Genomic DNA, 14,622 nt, shown 5'->3' on the forward strand with positions numbered 1-14,622 from the left:
GGAGTGCTGTTCGTAGAATGTATGGCTGAGCTGCTGTATTGGATTGGATTCAATTTCACAGGTGTGCGTCAAATACAGACACTCGGTCAGTGGCCCTATACACTACAAAACTCTGACGCCTTAGGTTCCCCCTCTAGCGTCAGTTTTGGACGTGTTTACATACTGTATGTAAAGGATGTCACGATGAAGAGCTGACTCCTTCTTGACAACTCTGAGAATCTAAACCATAATACTCTAATGCGATTCATGTAAAAAACAGTTACCGTAATCATAATCTTCGTTCGTAACTGTGGAAGGAGAAAGAGAAGTGGAGAAGATGCAGTAAGACACACTGTACAGACAAGGTAAAGTATAGTTAATATTTGTTTGAGTATACGTGAGGAGAGGACAATGAGAAATGAGGATAGCTTATGAAGAGCAAATGTAAGATTAGAAACATATGATGGGTGCAAAGCGTGAAAAGAGCAAAACACCAGAAATAACACCGTTAACAAGATCATCACCTCTCGTCTAAACATAGCTTCATTCTCTACATCACAGTGTAAATGACACCTACACTAAATATAAGCTTTATTTCACCACATCATGCAATACAAGAGGCTGACCTCCCACGGGGAGATGGCTGTCACACTCCGTCGACCTGAGGGCTGAACCAAGCCTCAGCATTCCATTGGACGAACCCTATTTGCCAGACAGAATGTCGATTTGGACGTGTCAGGGACGGTGTGTCAGTTTCTGCTTGTTACATGCATGTGTCTCTTCAAAATAAAATTCCGTGTTCACAGAAATCGTACAGTTTCCGCTCGTTACATACGTACAGTCTTTTCAAAGTAAACTTCCAACTTAGGTTCACTTGCACTACAAAACGATGTGTTTAGGTTGAGGCGACAAAAGTACTTGGTTAGGTTTAAGAAAAGGTCGTGGTTCGGGTTCAAATACAGTAAGTAGACTACGCTTGTTACATTACTGGCCTTAAGTTAAAGCGGCAATAGGCAGTATATTTTTGGCATCATTGGGCAACAATTCCATAATAACCTTTCAGCATATTGTAATTCAAGTGTTCTGAGAGAAAACTAGACTTCTGCATGGCTCTGTTTTCAGGCTTTAGAACATCTAGCCCGTGACAGGAGACTTTGACCAATCACAGGTCATTTCATTGTGAGTGCGTTCCTATTGGCTGCGCTCCAGTCGTGTGACCGGAACTTGGCGTTCCTTCACCAGATTTCTCATTTTACAGCTAAGCCGTGCACTACAACGTAACATAATATTGATTCATATTTGATCAGTGCTGCCTAGTTTGACCGTTTGGTCGGAGTTCGTGAGTGATTGACAGCTGGCTCGGATAGACAGCAGACCTCAGATCAGCTCTTACTGCTTGTTTTCCTCTGGTCTGTGAAATCTTGCAGATGTAGTTAGGAGCACCGGAGGACACAGAGGAACATGATTTTTTTCAGGTTACCTGTTTAATGTACTACTGTCACGTTATAGCGACCGTTTTATACCGTTCCAGCCTCCCCTACCATCCGCCCTACGCAGACTTTCTCTCTCCTTATACTACATCAGTTGCTCTGACTGTCTAATAATGACGCAGATGGGTTTACATTGGAGTTAGTAGAAAGCCCGGCTCGTCTCATGCAGACTCTAAAGGGTGCCTCGGTGTGTTTGTATCAGACGGCGAGGGACAATGACTGAGCATCAGTATTTGATTAGATGAGAGTGAGAACAGGTTGTGATATTGGATGGTTCAACAACACTCCAGGTAACATCCAATGACAAGTAAGGGATAATGTACATGGCATGTGAGTGAAATGCTTCATGGATACGTGTTCTAACAGAGTGACATATGAAAGAGGTTGGTACTTTATTGGCAGCTGCATGTAAGCCTAGTACAGATAACAGGAAAGCAAATGCCAGCTTTCAGACTGCAACATGACTGTTTCACTACTGTGAGTTCATGTTTTACAGCCAACCATACGCAGGTCAAACACAAACCCATAATGTACAGGTGTCTTCTGCCATGGTATGTTAGTATGTTAAGAGCAGTAATCACAAAAGGACTGATATGATTTTGTTTCGATGGTTTCGGTTGAAATTAATCAGTGCAGATAATTCTCTGTTGCTGATTTCATTTTCTATAGTACATATTATAATAGTAGTAGATATGACACAAACTCAACAGGTCCCAACTTACCACCAATGGGGCCGTCCAGGAAGTGTCCGTAGACAGTACTGGTGGCCACACCCAGGTAGTTGCTGGCCTCCAAAGTGTAGTTGCCGTTGTTGTGGTGCGTTGGGTTCTTGAAGTTCAGGCAGCCCTCTATGTAGTCCTGATAAATATCCATGTCAGGACGCACATAGTCAGTGTGGGATATTTCCTGAGAGGGGATTGACAGAACAAATTAACAGTGACAACATGTCATGAAGCCCTGAGCAAACACTCATATCTAATGTCATATACCAAAAAAAACGTGTTCAGGCCTGTTCAGAGTTGAGATCTTCCGATAAAAAATGTTTTTCCTTCCCAATGCCGATTCTGATACCTGAATTTGCACATGGGCTGATACCGGGTACCAATCCGATACCAGGGCTTTAACAACAAAAGTATATACATTATTATTACCTCCGCCAAGGCCGAAGGCCTAGGAAGGAGGTTATGTTTTCACCGGCGTTGGTTTGTTGGTTCGTTGGTTTGTTTGTTTGTTTGTCTGTTAGCAGAATTACTCCAAAAGTCCAGAATGGATTTGAATGAAAGTTTTTGGAGGGGTGGGGTGTGGCACAATGAACAATCCATCCGATTTTGGTGGCGATCCGGATCATGATCCGGATTCAGGAATATTTTTAAGGATTCCGATCAGCCTGAGCATTAAAACCACAGGGTTTAACACATGTGCAGTGTAACTGATGACGCGTTGATGACGCGTTGGTAGAGGTCGGCTCTCTCCGATTGGAATTCTAGTTATTATTATTATTATTATTATTAGCAGCTGTATACTACTAACCCTGTATGGAAACTAAACTAAATCTCGGAAGTAAAGCCTTGCATGCGGCACACGTCGCCGCTTTACTGCTCTGACTTACGTTACACTCTCCGCTAGCACCTGCCCGATCGGTACTGAACATGTGTATCTCTCAACAAAAGATGAGAAAGAAGCGGGATGGCTCACTCCTTCACTACTTCCATCATCGATTCGGGACTCGGCAATCGTTTTTTTTTTCTCCCAGAGCTGATGATGGAAGTAAATAAGGAGTGAGCCATCCCGCTTCTTTTCCATCTCTGTTGAGAGTTGCAGATGCTCAGTCGATCGGGCAGGATGTACGGATCAGGTGACACGTGTTGTTGTTGTAGCATAAATGAGCTGATAAACGATATGATGACGTGATATAAGATCAGTGTATTTCCCATACTGGTATCAGTATCGGAACAACAGAGCAATCTCACTTCAGTTAACATTAATATGTCATCAGCATATCATCTTCAACCAGTGGGTCCAAAACTTTTTTTCTGTCAGTCCTATGAAAGCCACCCCACCCCCCTTTCCTGATGCAAAATCCTCAATGTTCAACTTGTAACCTGAAGAGAAACAGTTCTGAGATACTTGTACTTTACTTGAGTATTTATATTTTCTGCCACTTTACAGTTCTAATCCACTTTGTTTCAGAGACAAATATTGTAATCGTTAATCAACTATTACTCATTTATTTGACAGCTAATGTTACTGGTTATTTTTCACATTATTTTCCACACAAAATGTCATCAAAACATGATGAACAATCAGTGAATATACTCTGCCTTATATAGGAATGTACTGTTTGGTAGATTCATTTAAAAGTCCCATATTGTAAAAAGTGAGATTTTCATGTCTTTTATATTATAAAGCAGGTTTAAGTGCTTTATAGATACTGTTAAACTATCAAAACGCTAAATATACGGAGAAATACACACAGCCCGTATTTAGAAATTGTGCGTTTGAAACAAGCCGTTAGGATTTCTGTCCATTTGTGATGTCTATATACAATATTTAGACGATTAAACGGTTTTAAACGTAAACATTCAAAATGTGTCCCAGTTTAATTCTGGTCGCAGTGTATGTGAATGACATCAGCTGACAGGAAGTAAACATGGACCCAAACTGTAGCCGAGCAACGCAATTCCGTTGCAATTCCATTGAAATGTACGGAAACGGAGCGTTTCATACAGAGGGTGAATACAGGTATATTCAGGCAGACAGTACGAAGAAAAAACATGTTCTATTAGAAACACAAAATACAAGTAGGAACCTGAAAATGAGCACGATATGGGACCTTTAAACCCCAAAGTGTGGTTCCATCTTGATATCTGATACATGGTTTTGTTTCTCCATGGTGTATTCCATGGATGGAATTTCATTCAAAGAGCAACCATGAAATAACAAAGCATCGTCTAGAACATACATTATAGAAAAGATTGACCAGATTATGATTTGGCAGTCACACTGACAGATGAATCAAACACACCTCCTCTTCGTGGTACCACCGCAAGGTCGGGTGGGGTGATCCTCGAACGGTGAACTCTATGCACGTGTCATGGCGGCGTTCTGGCTCCTTCAGCTTCACGATGTACGGAGGAACTGAAGAGACCAAAGAGAAGAGAGGGGAAGATGAGCACTTCTCTTTGTAATTGAAACAGAGGACTGCATAAAAAAAGTATTTTATTGAATTACACTGTCACATGTACCTGCACCACTACAGTGAAGCTTATATTGTCTGTCATTACACTGGATGTATTGTGGCAGTACATGAAAGAATGGGAAGAGGAAATAGAGAGACGTGGAAATGGAGAGACCTTGATTATCATTTTAATATGCTGGTCTCATCACAATCTGTTCCAATCGATTTGGAGTGTGTGAGCGTGTGCGTTCCTGCTCTCGTGTTTCTCTCTGTTGACTGACAAAACTGTTTCTGAATGCAAACACGATTTGCTGTTTGCTGCAACTGTGTCATCTTTCTGCAGCCAGTGGTGAGAAATGCAAACCAGCATCAGAGAAAGATGATCGCTGTTATTAGTCGTTCCACCGCAAATTGAATTTATCCTTTCAAGTGTACACACACACGCACACACGCGCACACACACACACACACGCACACACACACACACACACACACACACACACACACGCACACACACACACAAGAGGATAATATATCACCAGGGCTGCTTGGATGAGTTTCACAAGCTCCAGATGTGCAAATTTGTACAGTATAAGTCTGACGTACAGTATCTGCGTCATAGTGTAAAAAGGAGCTCTGGATGAAAGCACCCTTGGGTGTTATCCAGTAAAATGAATATGACTAAAGCCATGCTAGCAGCACCTAGGGGAGGCAGTGGACAGTACACCCCACAAAATCTTCGATGGAACAACATACTGACAGTGTTGTGCATGAACTTGCTAAAAGACCGTGCTCATGTTTTTGGTGAAAGATGAACTGATGTTTGCAACTAATGTGAACGTGATCGTTGTTAACTCGGGAGTTAACACGATGGGCCCTATTTAAATGATCTATGGCGCATGGTCTAAAGTGCAAGGCGCAAGTGAATTTAGTGTGTGTCGAACTGCACTTTTGCTAGTTAAGTGCCGCATAATCTGGTCATAAAGTCCGGTACAAGGGGGCAAAGGGATTGTATTTAGTCTCTTAAAGGTCCCATATCATGCATTGTCAGGTTCGTACTTGTATTTTGTGTTTCTAGTTGAACATGTTTGTATGCTGTCATGTTAAAAAAACAACTTAATTTTCCTCATACTGTCTGCCTGAATATGCTTTTATTTATCCTCTGTCTGAAACGCTCCGTTTTAGCTTATTTCAACGGAATTGCAACGGAATTGCATTGCTAGGCAACAGTTTAGGTCCATGTTTACTTCCTGTCAGCTGATGTCATTTACATCCACTGCAACAGGAAATAAACTGGGACACATTAAGAATGTTTACGTTTAAAAAAACGTGTAATGGTCTAAATATCGTATATTTGTGACATCACAAATGGACAGAAATCCTGACGGCTTGTTTCAATCGCACAATTTCTGAATATGGGTTATGCGTATTTCTCCGTATATTGAACGTTTCAATAGTTTCACGGTATTTATATATCACTTAAACCTGCTTTATACTATAACAGACATGACAATCTCACTTTTTACAATATGGGACCTTTAAAGCTGCAGTAGGCAGAACATTTTCGGCATCATTGGGCAAAAATGTCATAATAACCTTTCAAGTTCTGAGAGAAAACTAGACTTCTTCACCTCATCATGGCTCTGTTTTCAGGCTTTAATAAATCGCCCGTGACGGGAGATGTTGGCCAATCACAGGTCATTTCAGAGAGAGATAGCGTTCCTATTAAGCGTGCTGGCTGGTGGGCGGTGCTTGGTATTTCCTCAACTGATGCAATACGCCTGACCACACCTCATTCTAAGATCTTCGCGCCCATGCACATTTGCTACTTACTGTACACAACGTGGGCGCCGGGCGTGAAACTACCAATGACAGCAGCACTATACGCCGCTTTGCTTTGTTTAAGATAGGGCCCACTGTGTTTTACAATGGCACGCCAGTACAATCAAAGGAGCAGAGACATTAGCCACCGTCTATTCCATCCTTGACTCCGAAGTCTCAAAAGTCAACTCGACGAGTTAGAGTTGAGCAGTTGCGAGCGCGCAGAGAGGGTTGAGCTCGCGCTCATCACAGGCACAGCCTTGTGTTCACGGGACTGCATTTGAATGCTCTTGAGGATGCTTTTCCACTCGCAGATACTACTCTGTGAACTTGTATCACATGCAAATGCCTGGTTTTTATGTGCATGAGTTTGAGACTACTTAAACACCATAGCATTTGACCAGTTACAAAAAAAAAAAAATTACAAGACGGAATAAACCTGAACTAGTTAATTTTAATCTGTGTGAACTCGACTTTGAGCTAGCTCTCGTGAAGTGTGAACCTACACAACACTGCATACTGCCAATTTTTACAATTCTTAGAGCGGCTATAATCAACATTTTTAACAATATGTGATGTGAAAGGTGTCACTCACAATATCAAACACACAGAGAATGATCAGCAACTCTGCAGTTCACTTCAACTCCAAAGAGCTTTAGAGCTTCTCCTTGTTTCAGTTTTACAGGCCACAACTTTACTGTTTTGGTTCAGTCTCACTGCTCAGAAATATCTGAAAAAGATCTGATAAGCCCTGCTTAGCAGCAAACAGCAGACACACACAGTTTGAGACTAGTTGGTAAACATAATGGAATAATTGGAAGCTAAAGAGACAGATATTTCCCTCAAGAGTTGGTGGAGACCAAAAACAGAACTAAAAGCTATAGAATATTGGATTTACATTCATCTGGTGGACACAAACACCATTTAAAGTGACAGCTGCTGTATGTTTGCTGGATGTGCGACTGTTTACCAACACATTCACTAGAGAACTTGTTTGGATAGGACGCAAAAAAAAAAGTTTTGCCTCAGGTTATTACATGTTTGACCACTGGAGAGTTTTTGTAATCCACATATCGTCGCCAACATAACTGTACAGGTTAGGGGTAAGTAACACACTCTGCACACGCCGACCATCTGTCCTCTGAATGTACTTTCTGTTGGACCTCTTTCCTTTTCTTTCTATGTGCATTAATGAATTAGCACTCAAGTTGAATCATCTTTAAGATGCACGAACACATCTTCACCTTATATGCACCATTTGTTTTCAGCCTTTGCAAAGACTTTTTTATGCATTAGCCTGTAACATTTTAACACACATTACCACAAGTGGGGCAAAAACTGTGGTTTGTGTTGAGGGTGGCGCTTGAGGAAAGGTCATGAAGTATGACATAATGGAAAGGCTGCATCAACTCCGTAACATTAATGTCATACTGTTTGTATATTTCATGATACTGAGGCAATTGGATTTTGATATTTTGTGAGGTAATTCTGGTGCAATGGTGGTGCTAGAGGAAAGGTCAGGGGTCACCAAATTCTTTAAATTCCCCAACTTTTGGGGACCATGAATATCCACAGTACACTTCATGGAAATCTAGCTATTAGGTTCCAAGGTTTTCAGAATTTTTGGTATGACATCTCAAGGTTCAAGGTTAATTTATTGTCATTGTACAACACAGGGTTGCACTACGAAATTCAGTTGTAGTCCCTTTATACATAAGAAAAGCAAAACAAAAACAGTAGTGCATTTCTTTTAAATTTGTATCAGGAAGAATGTAAAACAGCAAAGTGTTCAGGTATCTCATAGCTTCTCATGTCAGGTAACCTTTCTGAGGTTCCCTGAAAGGGGCCCAATTCTGAGGAAAATTGGTGCAGTTATGTGTTGCTTTCAACAAATAGTCACAGATGGGTAGCAGCGTGCAACGCTGTTTTCCAATTTGCACACATGGAAGCTTTATATTGACAATAATGACGACAACTGTATTTGCTTGATAGATCAATATTTCAACAGATTTCTACCATATAAACTTGCTGATTTGATCATGCTTGTATGCACACTACCCATTTATGTCATTACGACTGTGCTCTACCTTCGTATCCATGTTTGATGCATCTAGTTGTGCCAAATAACATAGAAAAGGAAATCACTCTGCCACTCAACTCTGTTTGCAACATGTAATCACACAGTCAAAGAAATGCCCTCTCTGTATTTGTCATGTTTTGAACATGAAATCAAGTCATTGCAATGATTTGTCACAATTTGTTTTGAACTGCATGTAGCGAGGCCCTTTCCTTAAAGTAAACACATAATTATGTCCTCCGGGAAGCATTATTAGAAATATGATCCTTTATTTGGACTTGGTAAATGGATGGTAAATGGACTTGCTTTCATATGGCGCCTTTCTAGTCTCCCTACCACTTTACACTACAAGTCAGCATTCACCCATTCACACACACACATTCATACACTGATGGCAGAGGCTGCCATGCAAGGTGTCAACCTGCCCATCAGGATCTAATCTAAATACTCATTCACACACTTTTTTTTTAAATGCATATGACAAATAAACTTGAAACTTGAAACTTGAAACTAAACTTGGAACTTGATGGCACAGCCTTCGAGAGCAATTTGAGGTTCAGTATCTTGCCAAAGTACACTTCGACATGCGGACCGGAGGAGCCGGGGATCGAACCACCGCTCTACCTCTTGAGCCACAGCCACCAGTCAGAAAGATTCTTCCTTTGCTGAAGTGGCTTCCTACAGAACAGCTCGCTGTTCTCTGGTGAATCGATAAGCAGAACATTGGCCGCAAACCCAAGACATGTCTGAATGGGATGTAAATACAGCAGCTAGCGGTGTGCTTGATGTCTGGAAAACCACAATGTCATGGTCAATGTTTAAGTGGGTTGATATACGGCACTCATATAGAGGCAGTGAGGATGTGGCACGGGAAGTCTGCTGTGAGGTCCCTCTGTGCTCAAATACTATGAACAGTGAAGACAAAGACAAGGACAAGGACAAACACAATAGCAAAGACAAAGACAAAGGCAATACCGATTAAAGCTGCAGGCAGCGATGGACGGGCCATCGCACCTTAAAGTGTGTTCGGGGGAACTGGCGGGACGCCGGTCGACGCGGCCAGGCACAATGAAACAGTAACTCTGCTGAGTGCAATGATGCCTGCCACAAGTATGTTTAACAAACAGTTCATGAGTTATGAAAGGAGGCAGGGCTTAAGTGTAAGGGGCATGGATAACACACACCAATGAATCAGGAAGTCTGATGAGTGCAGGGAAGCCTCCCACAGGTGTCTACAAAAAACGTTAATTACTTCTGAAAGGGGGCGTGGCTAAAGTGTAGGGGGCGGGATTAAGTAGATAAAATAAACAGTGACAGTACTTTGCTGGGTTCAAAGCCTCCCACAACAGTCTACGACAAACGGTTAAAGAGTTGTGAAATGGGCCAGGCTATAAGACTATATTGGAATGTCAATGTTCTCAGGCCTGGACCCTTATCTTGGATGAAAAATTTGGAGCATATTTGACAAAGTACACAAAAGATACAACAACTTCCTGTTTCATGGCAAAAGGCGCTTTTTCGCCGCCACGTCACGTCACATCCCGTTACGTTACATCACTTCACATCACTTCACTTCGCATCACGTCAAATCACCAATTTTGCAACTTTTGATTGCAAAAGTCTTTAGAGCGTGGTTGGTGCTCATGCCTTAAAGGGGACATATCATGCTAATTTTCAGGTCCTTGTTTGTATTTTGGGTTTCTACTAGAACATGTTTACATGCTGTAATGTTCAAAAAACACATTATTTTCCTCATACTGTCTGTCTGAATATGCCTATATTTACCCTCTGTCTGAAACTCTCCGTTTTAGCGCATTTCAACGGAATGGCAACGGAATTGCGTTGCTAGGAAACAGCTTGGGTCCATGTTTACATGCTGTCAGCTGATGTCATTCACATCCACTGCAACAGGAAATAAACTGGGACCCATTTAGTCTGTTTACGTTTAAAACTGTGAAATGGTCCGAATATTGTAGATTTGTGACATCACAAATGGACAGAAATCCTGACGGCTTGTTTCAAACGCACATTTTCTGAATACAGGTTGTGTATTTCTCCATGGATTGAGTGTTTTGATACTTTTACAGTATTTACATATCACTTAAACCTGCTTTATAATATAAAAGACATGAAAATCGCACTTTTCACAATACGGGACCTTTAATGAGTGATATTTTCAATTAACGAGAGAGAGCAACTCAAACCAAGACGACGTTCCTTCAACAGCAGGGATCACCAAATCCAATGCACATCAACAGCTGTGTGTTAGCCTAAAGTGACAGTAGACAGCTGACCTTTTTTTTTGGTTCAAATGAAAAATGTATCTGCTGTCAGGAACACACAAATTCAGATAAACAATGAGCTGGAAAATGTAGCCCACTGCAGCCATTAACAGTCATTAACAGATGGCAGACATAAAGACAATATGCAACAGCGGGGAAAGGTGTATAAACACGGGCAACGTAATTATATAGAGAAGGACCGAAAACCCTGCCAATTCATTACACTGCGTCACGCTTTTGGCAAAAAGAGAACCTCACAGCGTCATGGGAAAGAGCAGTCACTGCTATGCTTCCATAAATATCACATCCTGTGGATTGTCTGTTTCTGTATGTGTTCAACATACAATTTGTTCCGCACTGAACCAGCTTGGGTTCCAGGAGGCTCCAATTCAAAGTCCTTCTCCTCTCTCACAAAGCCCTTGATAACCAGGCCCCCTCCTACCTCACTGACCTTCTCCACCACCACACACTTCCCGCTCCCTCCGCTCTTCTGACGCCAACCTCCTGTCCCTACCTCTCAGAACCAAGCACCGGACCTGGGGCGACAGAGAGTCATCGTAGTTCCCCCCCCTCTCACATCAGAAAGTGCACCAACCTGTTCACATTCAAATCACTAATCAAAGCTCACCCTTTTAGAATTGCTTTTAATGTGCGATTAATGTGTGTTTTATATGTCCTTGTTTGTGATCATTTTGGCTGTGTAAAGTCTTTGAGTTTTTTGAAAAGCGTTATATAAATAAAATGTATTATTATTATTATTATTATTATAATGTAACTCAATGGAACCTTCGTTAACGTTAGCTGCTCAGCTCCGTGCTGTCAGCAGACGTGCCGGTCACTGTCATTACTCCGAGCAGCATCATGGGAAGGAATTCTAATATAATAAATGTCTGATTAAGTTAGTTGCTCCAAATGTTTTACGGGTTATATATATATATATTATACGGTCCAATCATATACTCGGTCCAGCCATATACTTGGTTTTGTTAAGGTTGTTTCTCCACTGCTTATTTTGGACTTACAGAAGAACTGGAACTTACAGAAGAACTGGAAGTGGACTTCACTCACACTGAAGAACTTCCACACAGACGGCATGTGTGTGACGTTACTGACTGTCCCGCTGTGTGCCAACGTAAAAATCATCATGTGGCGGCTGCATGTGTGCATGTGCGTGTGACCAGAAAACAATCGGATATACGTACGAGACTGCTGAAAACCGTCCGGCAGCGCAAAATTGCTTGTTTTGTCCGACCAACAGTCAAAAACCCAAAGATATTCGGTTAGCTATATTGAAACTAAGTAAGTAACAAAAAAAAGCAAGAACTGGTGAATAAAAAACAATTGGCTTAAAAGAACCACACTTTATCCATCTCTGTCCAGACTTCTGAGCAGAATCCAGCTTGGGTTTGACAGAATGAAAGCATGGCTTCATCATGTTAGAGAATACGCTTGTTAATGAAAAAGAGCTCTCCATTGGTTTAGCATTGCACATTGTATAATGTACGATAAGTTTTAAAAAGGATCAACATTTATGCAGCAGAACCAGAGATAGATCTTTTTTATTCCACACATTCTTTTTCCCTGTCAAAACCTGGCGCCTACATTACCCACAATGCAACTCGACCGCCAACAGTTGTGATGTGTTGTGCTAGTAGCAGCGAGCCTCTAGCCTGCAGCAGAGATGCTACAGAGGTCTGCTAAACTCACTTCTTTCTAACTCCACCTCCAGATTCTTTTCATTTTCAAAGTTGTAGTCTTCAGACCCATCCGACGCTGACTCAAGTGACATCACTTGAGGACATTTATCAGACTTCACACAGCTCCCTCTGGAGAAACTAAAGGCTTTATACAACATGTGCCGTAGTACTCTCCAACACCAGGAAACACACGCTGATGTGGACAATTAGCACACTTCTCCTTTGAGAGCATTGCATTTCGATGAGGAGGAAACTGTGGCCACTGATTTTACTGTTTTTGTTCATGCATACAGTCGTAATATATGTGCATCACTGCCAAAAATAAATGAGTAAATAAATAAATGAAGAGCAATCTAGCAATTCTCCAAGAGAGAATTAAGATTACCATTGAATTTCATTTTTAGATTTAAGAGCCAATTTATTTATTATCTGTTCACAGATCATTCCAGAAACAGCACAATGTTCTTTTATGACTGACTACTGACTGGTCCTGAAGAAACTGACAAACTGCTTCTGGATCCTTACAGCCTTAAAACAGAGGGAAACAGTTGGAACTAATTTAATGGTCAATTTTATAAACAAAGACATCAACATTGTGCCTATCTGGCATTCATATTGTATGTATGCTTTATAGACCACTTGTCATTCATATCAACTGCATCTCTGTTGCTAGATCAATAAACATACAGCCACTGCACCTCTCGTGAATCAATAAGCAATCCAACTGTGTCCAGATGTAGAAGAGATGCATGGATGTAATATGATGAATATGTTTGTGGTCTACTGAGTCATCTATCCTGCCAGTCCTGCCATTAAAACTACCCAAGCTTCAGATTGTTGACAGTGCTTCATGAGGGGAAAGTTTAATAATCAAATGCCGTGAGCTTACGAATGCAGTTGAAGACAGTGGGCACAATTTTGGCTCATATTGCTTACCCGCAAAATCAAGTTCCAGCACAGAGCAACTTAAAACGGTTTCCCTCAGTAGCCCAGTGTTTCTAAATTCATGCCTCTGGGTGTAGCGAGATATATGCTGATGATGCGCGGGTGGAGCTCACACTGAAAATAGATTGTGCATCCATGAGTGTGTTACGTTGTCATGCCCAGGCTTGAATCGATTTTTGCAATATACAATTAAACATTGTACCCTACCTCCACTACATTTTTTTCTTGTTAACTTTTGGTGAACTTTAATAAAAACCTTTAAATTTGCACATCACTATGACTTTCTCTAATCATTGGTTGTTCAGTTATTGTTCCACCTAGTGGATGTAACAAGTGGGGGCTCGTCCGGGATCTCTATTTTCCCTCTCTCTATTTTCCCTCGACAACCAAGTTCATGATGATGAGTCACTGTGGTAGTTTGCAATTTGTTTAAAGATGGCATTTAATCTTCAGGATTTTGTAGATGGTCCTAATTTATATTATCATATATTCTGTTGGAGTCCTTTCAGTGGTCTCAGGCCATATGTAAGCTAATAATCAGATGCGTCGCCACACAAATTACTGTTTATTTAGAAAGTGTGTGACATAATTGTAGCAGCATTTGTTATGAATTTGTAATTCCTCTGCAGCTTGATTAATTGATCAGCAATTTGTCACATTATACACCGTTTCAAAGGAATTGCATTGCTAGACAACAGCTTGGGTCCATGTTTACTTCCTGTCAGCTTATGTCATTCACATACACTGGAGGAAATACACAACAGGAAATAAACTGGGACACATTTGGAATGGTTGAATGTGTAACTGTGAAATGGTCTATAGAGAAATTGTCTCAGTTTGAATTGGGATTGTTACTCACATACTTGTTCTATGGGAATAAAATTAAAAATACGGTGCGTGGAAGTTTGGCTGACGTGGATGTGAATGCTGTTGCTGGAGTAACCAAGAGAGCTGATTCTGTACTTGGCTGATGCTATTTTGTAAAAGCTACTGGACCAGTCACTCAGCTTAATTTATGTTCAGCACAACAAGACGTGTCAATATATTTAGAACACTATGAAGGACTTAACTACTGCAGAGTGAACAAAAGATCCCTTCATGCCTTAAAGGGCCAGATTGTAGGATTTGGCAGCATCCAACGAGGTTGCAGATG

The 14,622-nt window shown here is 41.2% G+C and overlaps 1 protein-coding gene across 4 annotated transcripts in view; it reads right to left on the minus strand.

Moving 5' to 3' along the window:
- LOC141765507 (NT-3 growth factor receptor-like) overlaps positions 1-14,622 on the minus strand; it is a 258,306-nt gene that overhangs the window by 95,397 nt on the left and 148,287 nt on the right. For 2 of the 4 annotated variants that reach the window (XM_074631525.1, XM_074631526.1), the window contains exons 8-10: positions 4,495-4,607; positions 2,192-2,375; positions 264-287 (exon numbers count right to left, since the gene is read on the minus strand). In XM_074631525.1, the coding sequence (XP_074487626.1) occupies positions 264-287; positions 2,192-2,375; positions 4,495-4,607 (321 nt within the window). The remainder of the gene's footprint in view (positions 1-263; positions 288-2,191; positions 2,376-4,494; positions 4,608-14,622) is intronic. The other 2 variants (XM_074631527.1, XM_074631528.1) reach the window with 1 other exon arrangement.

Source organism: Sebastes fasciatus, chromosome 4, assembly GCF_043250625.1.
Source record: "Sebastes fasciatus isolate fSebFas1 chromosome 4, fSebFas1.pri, whole genome shotgun sequence".
NCBI lineage: Eukaryota > Metazoa > Chordata > Actinopteri > Perciformes > Sebastidae > Sebastes > Sebastes fasciatus.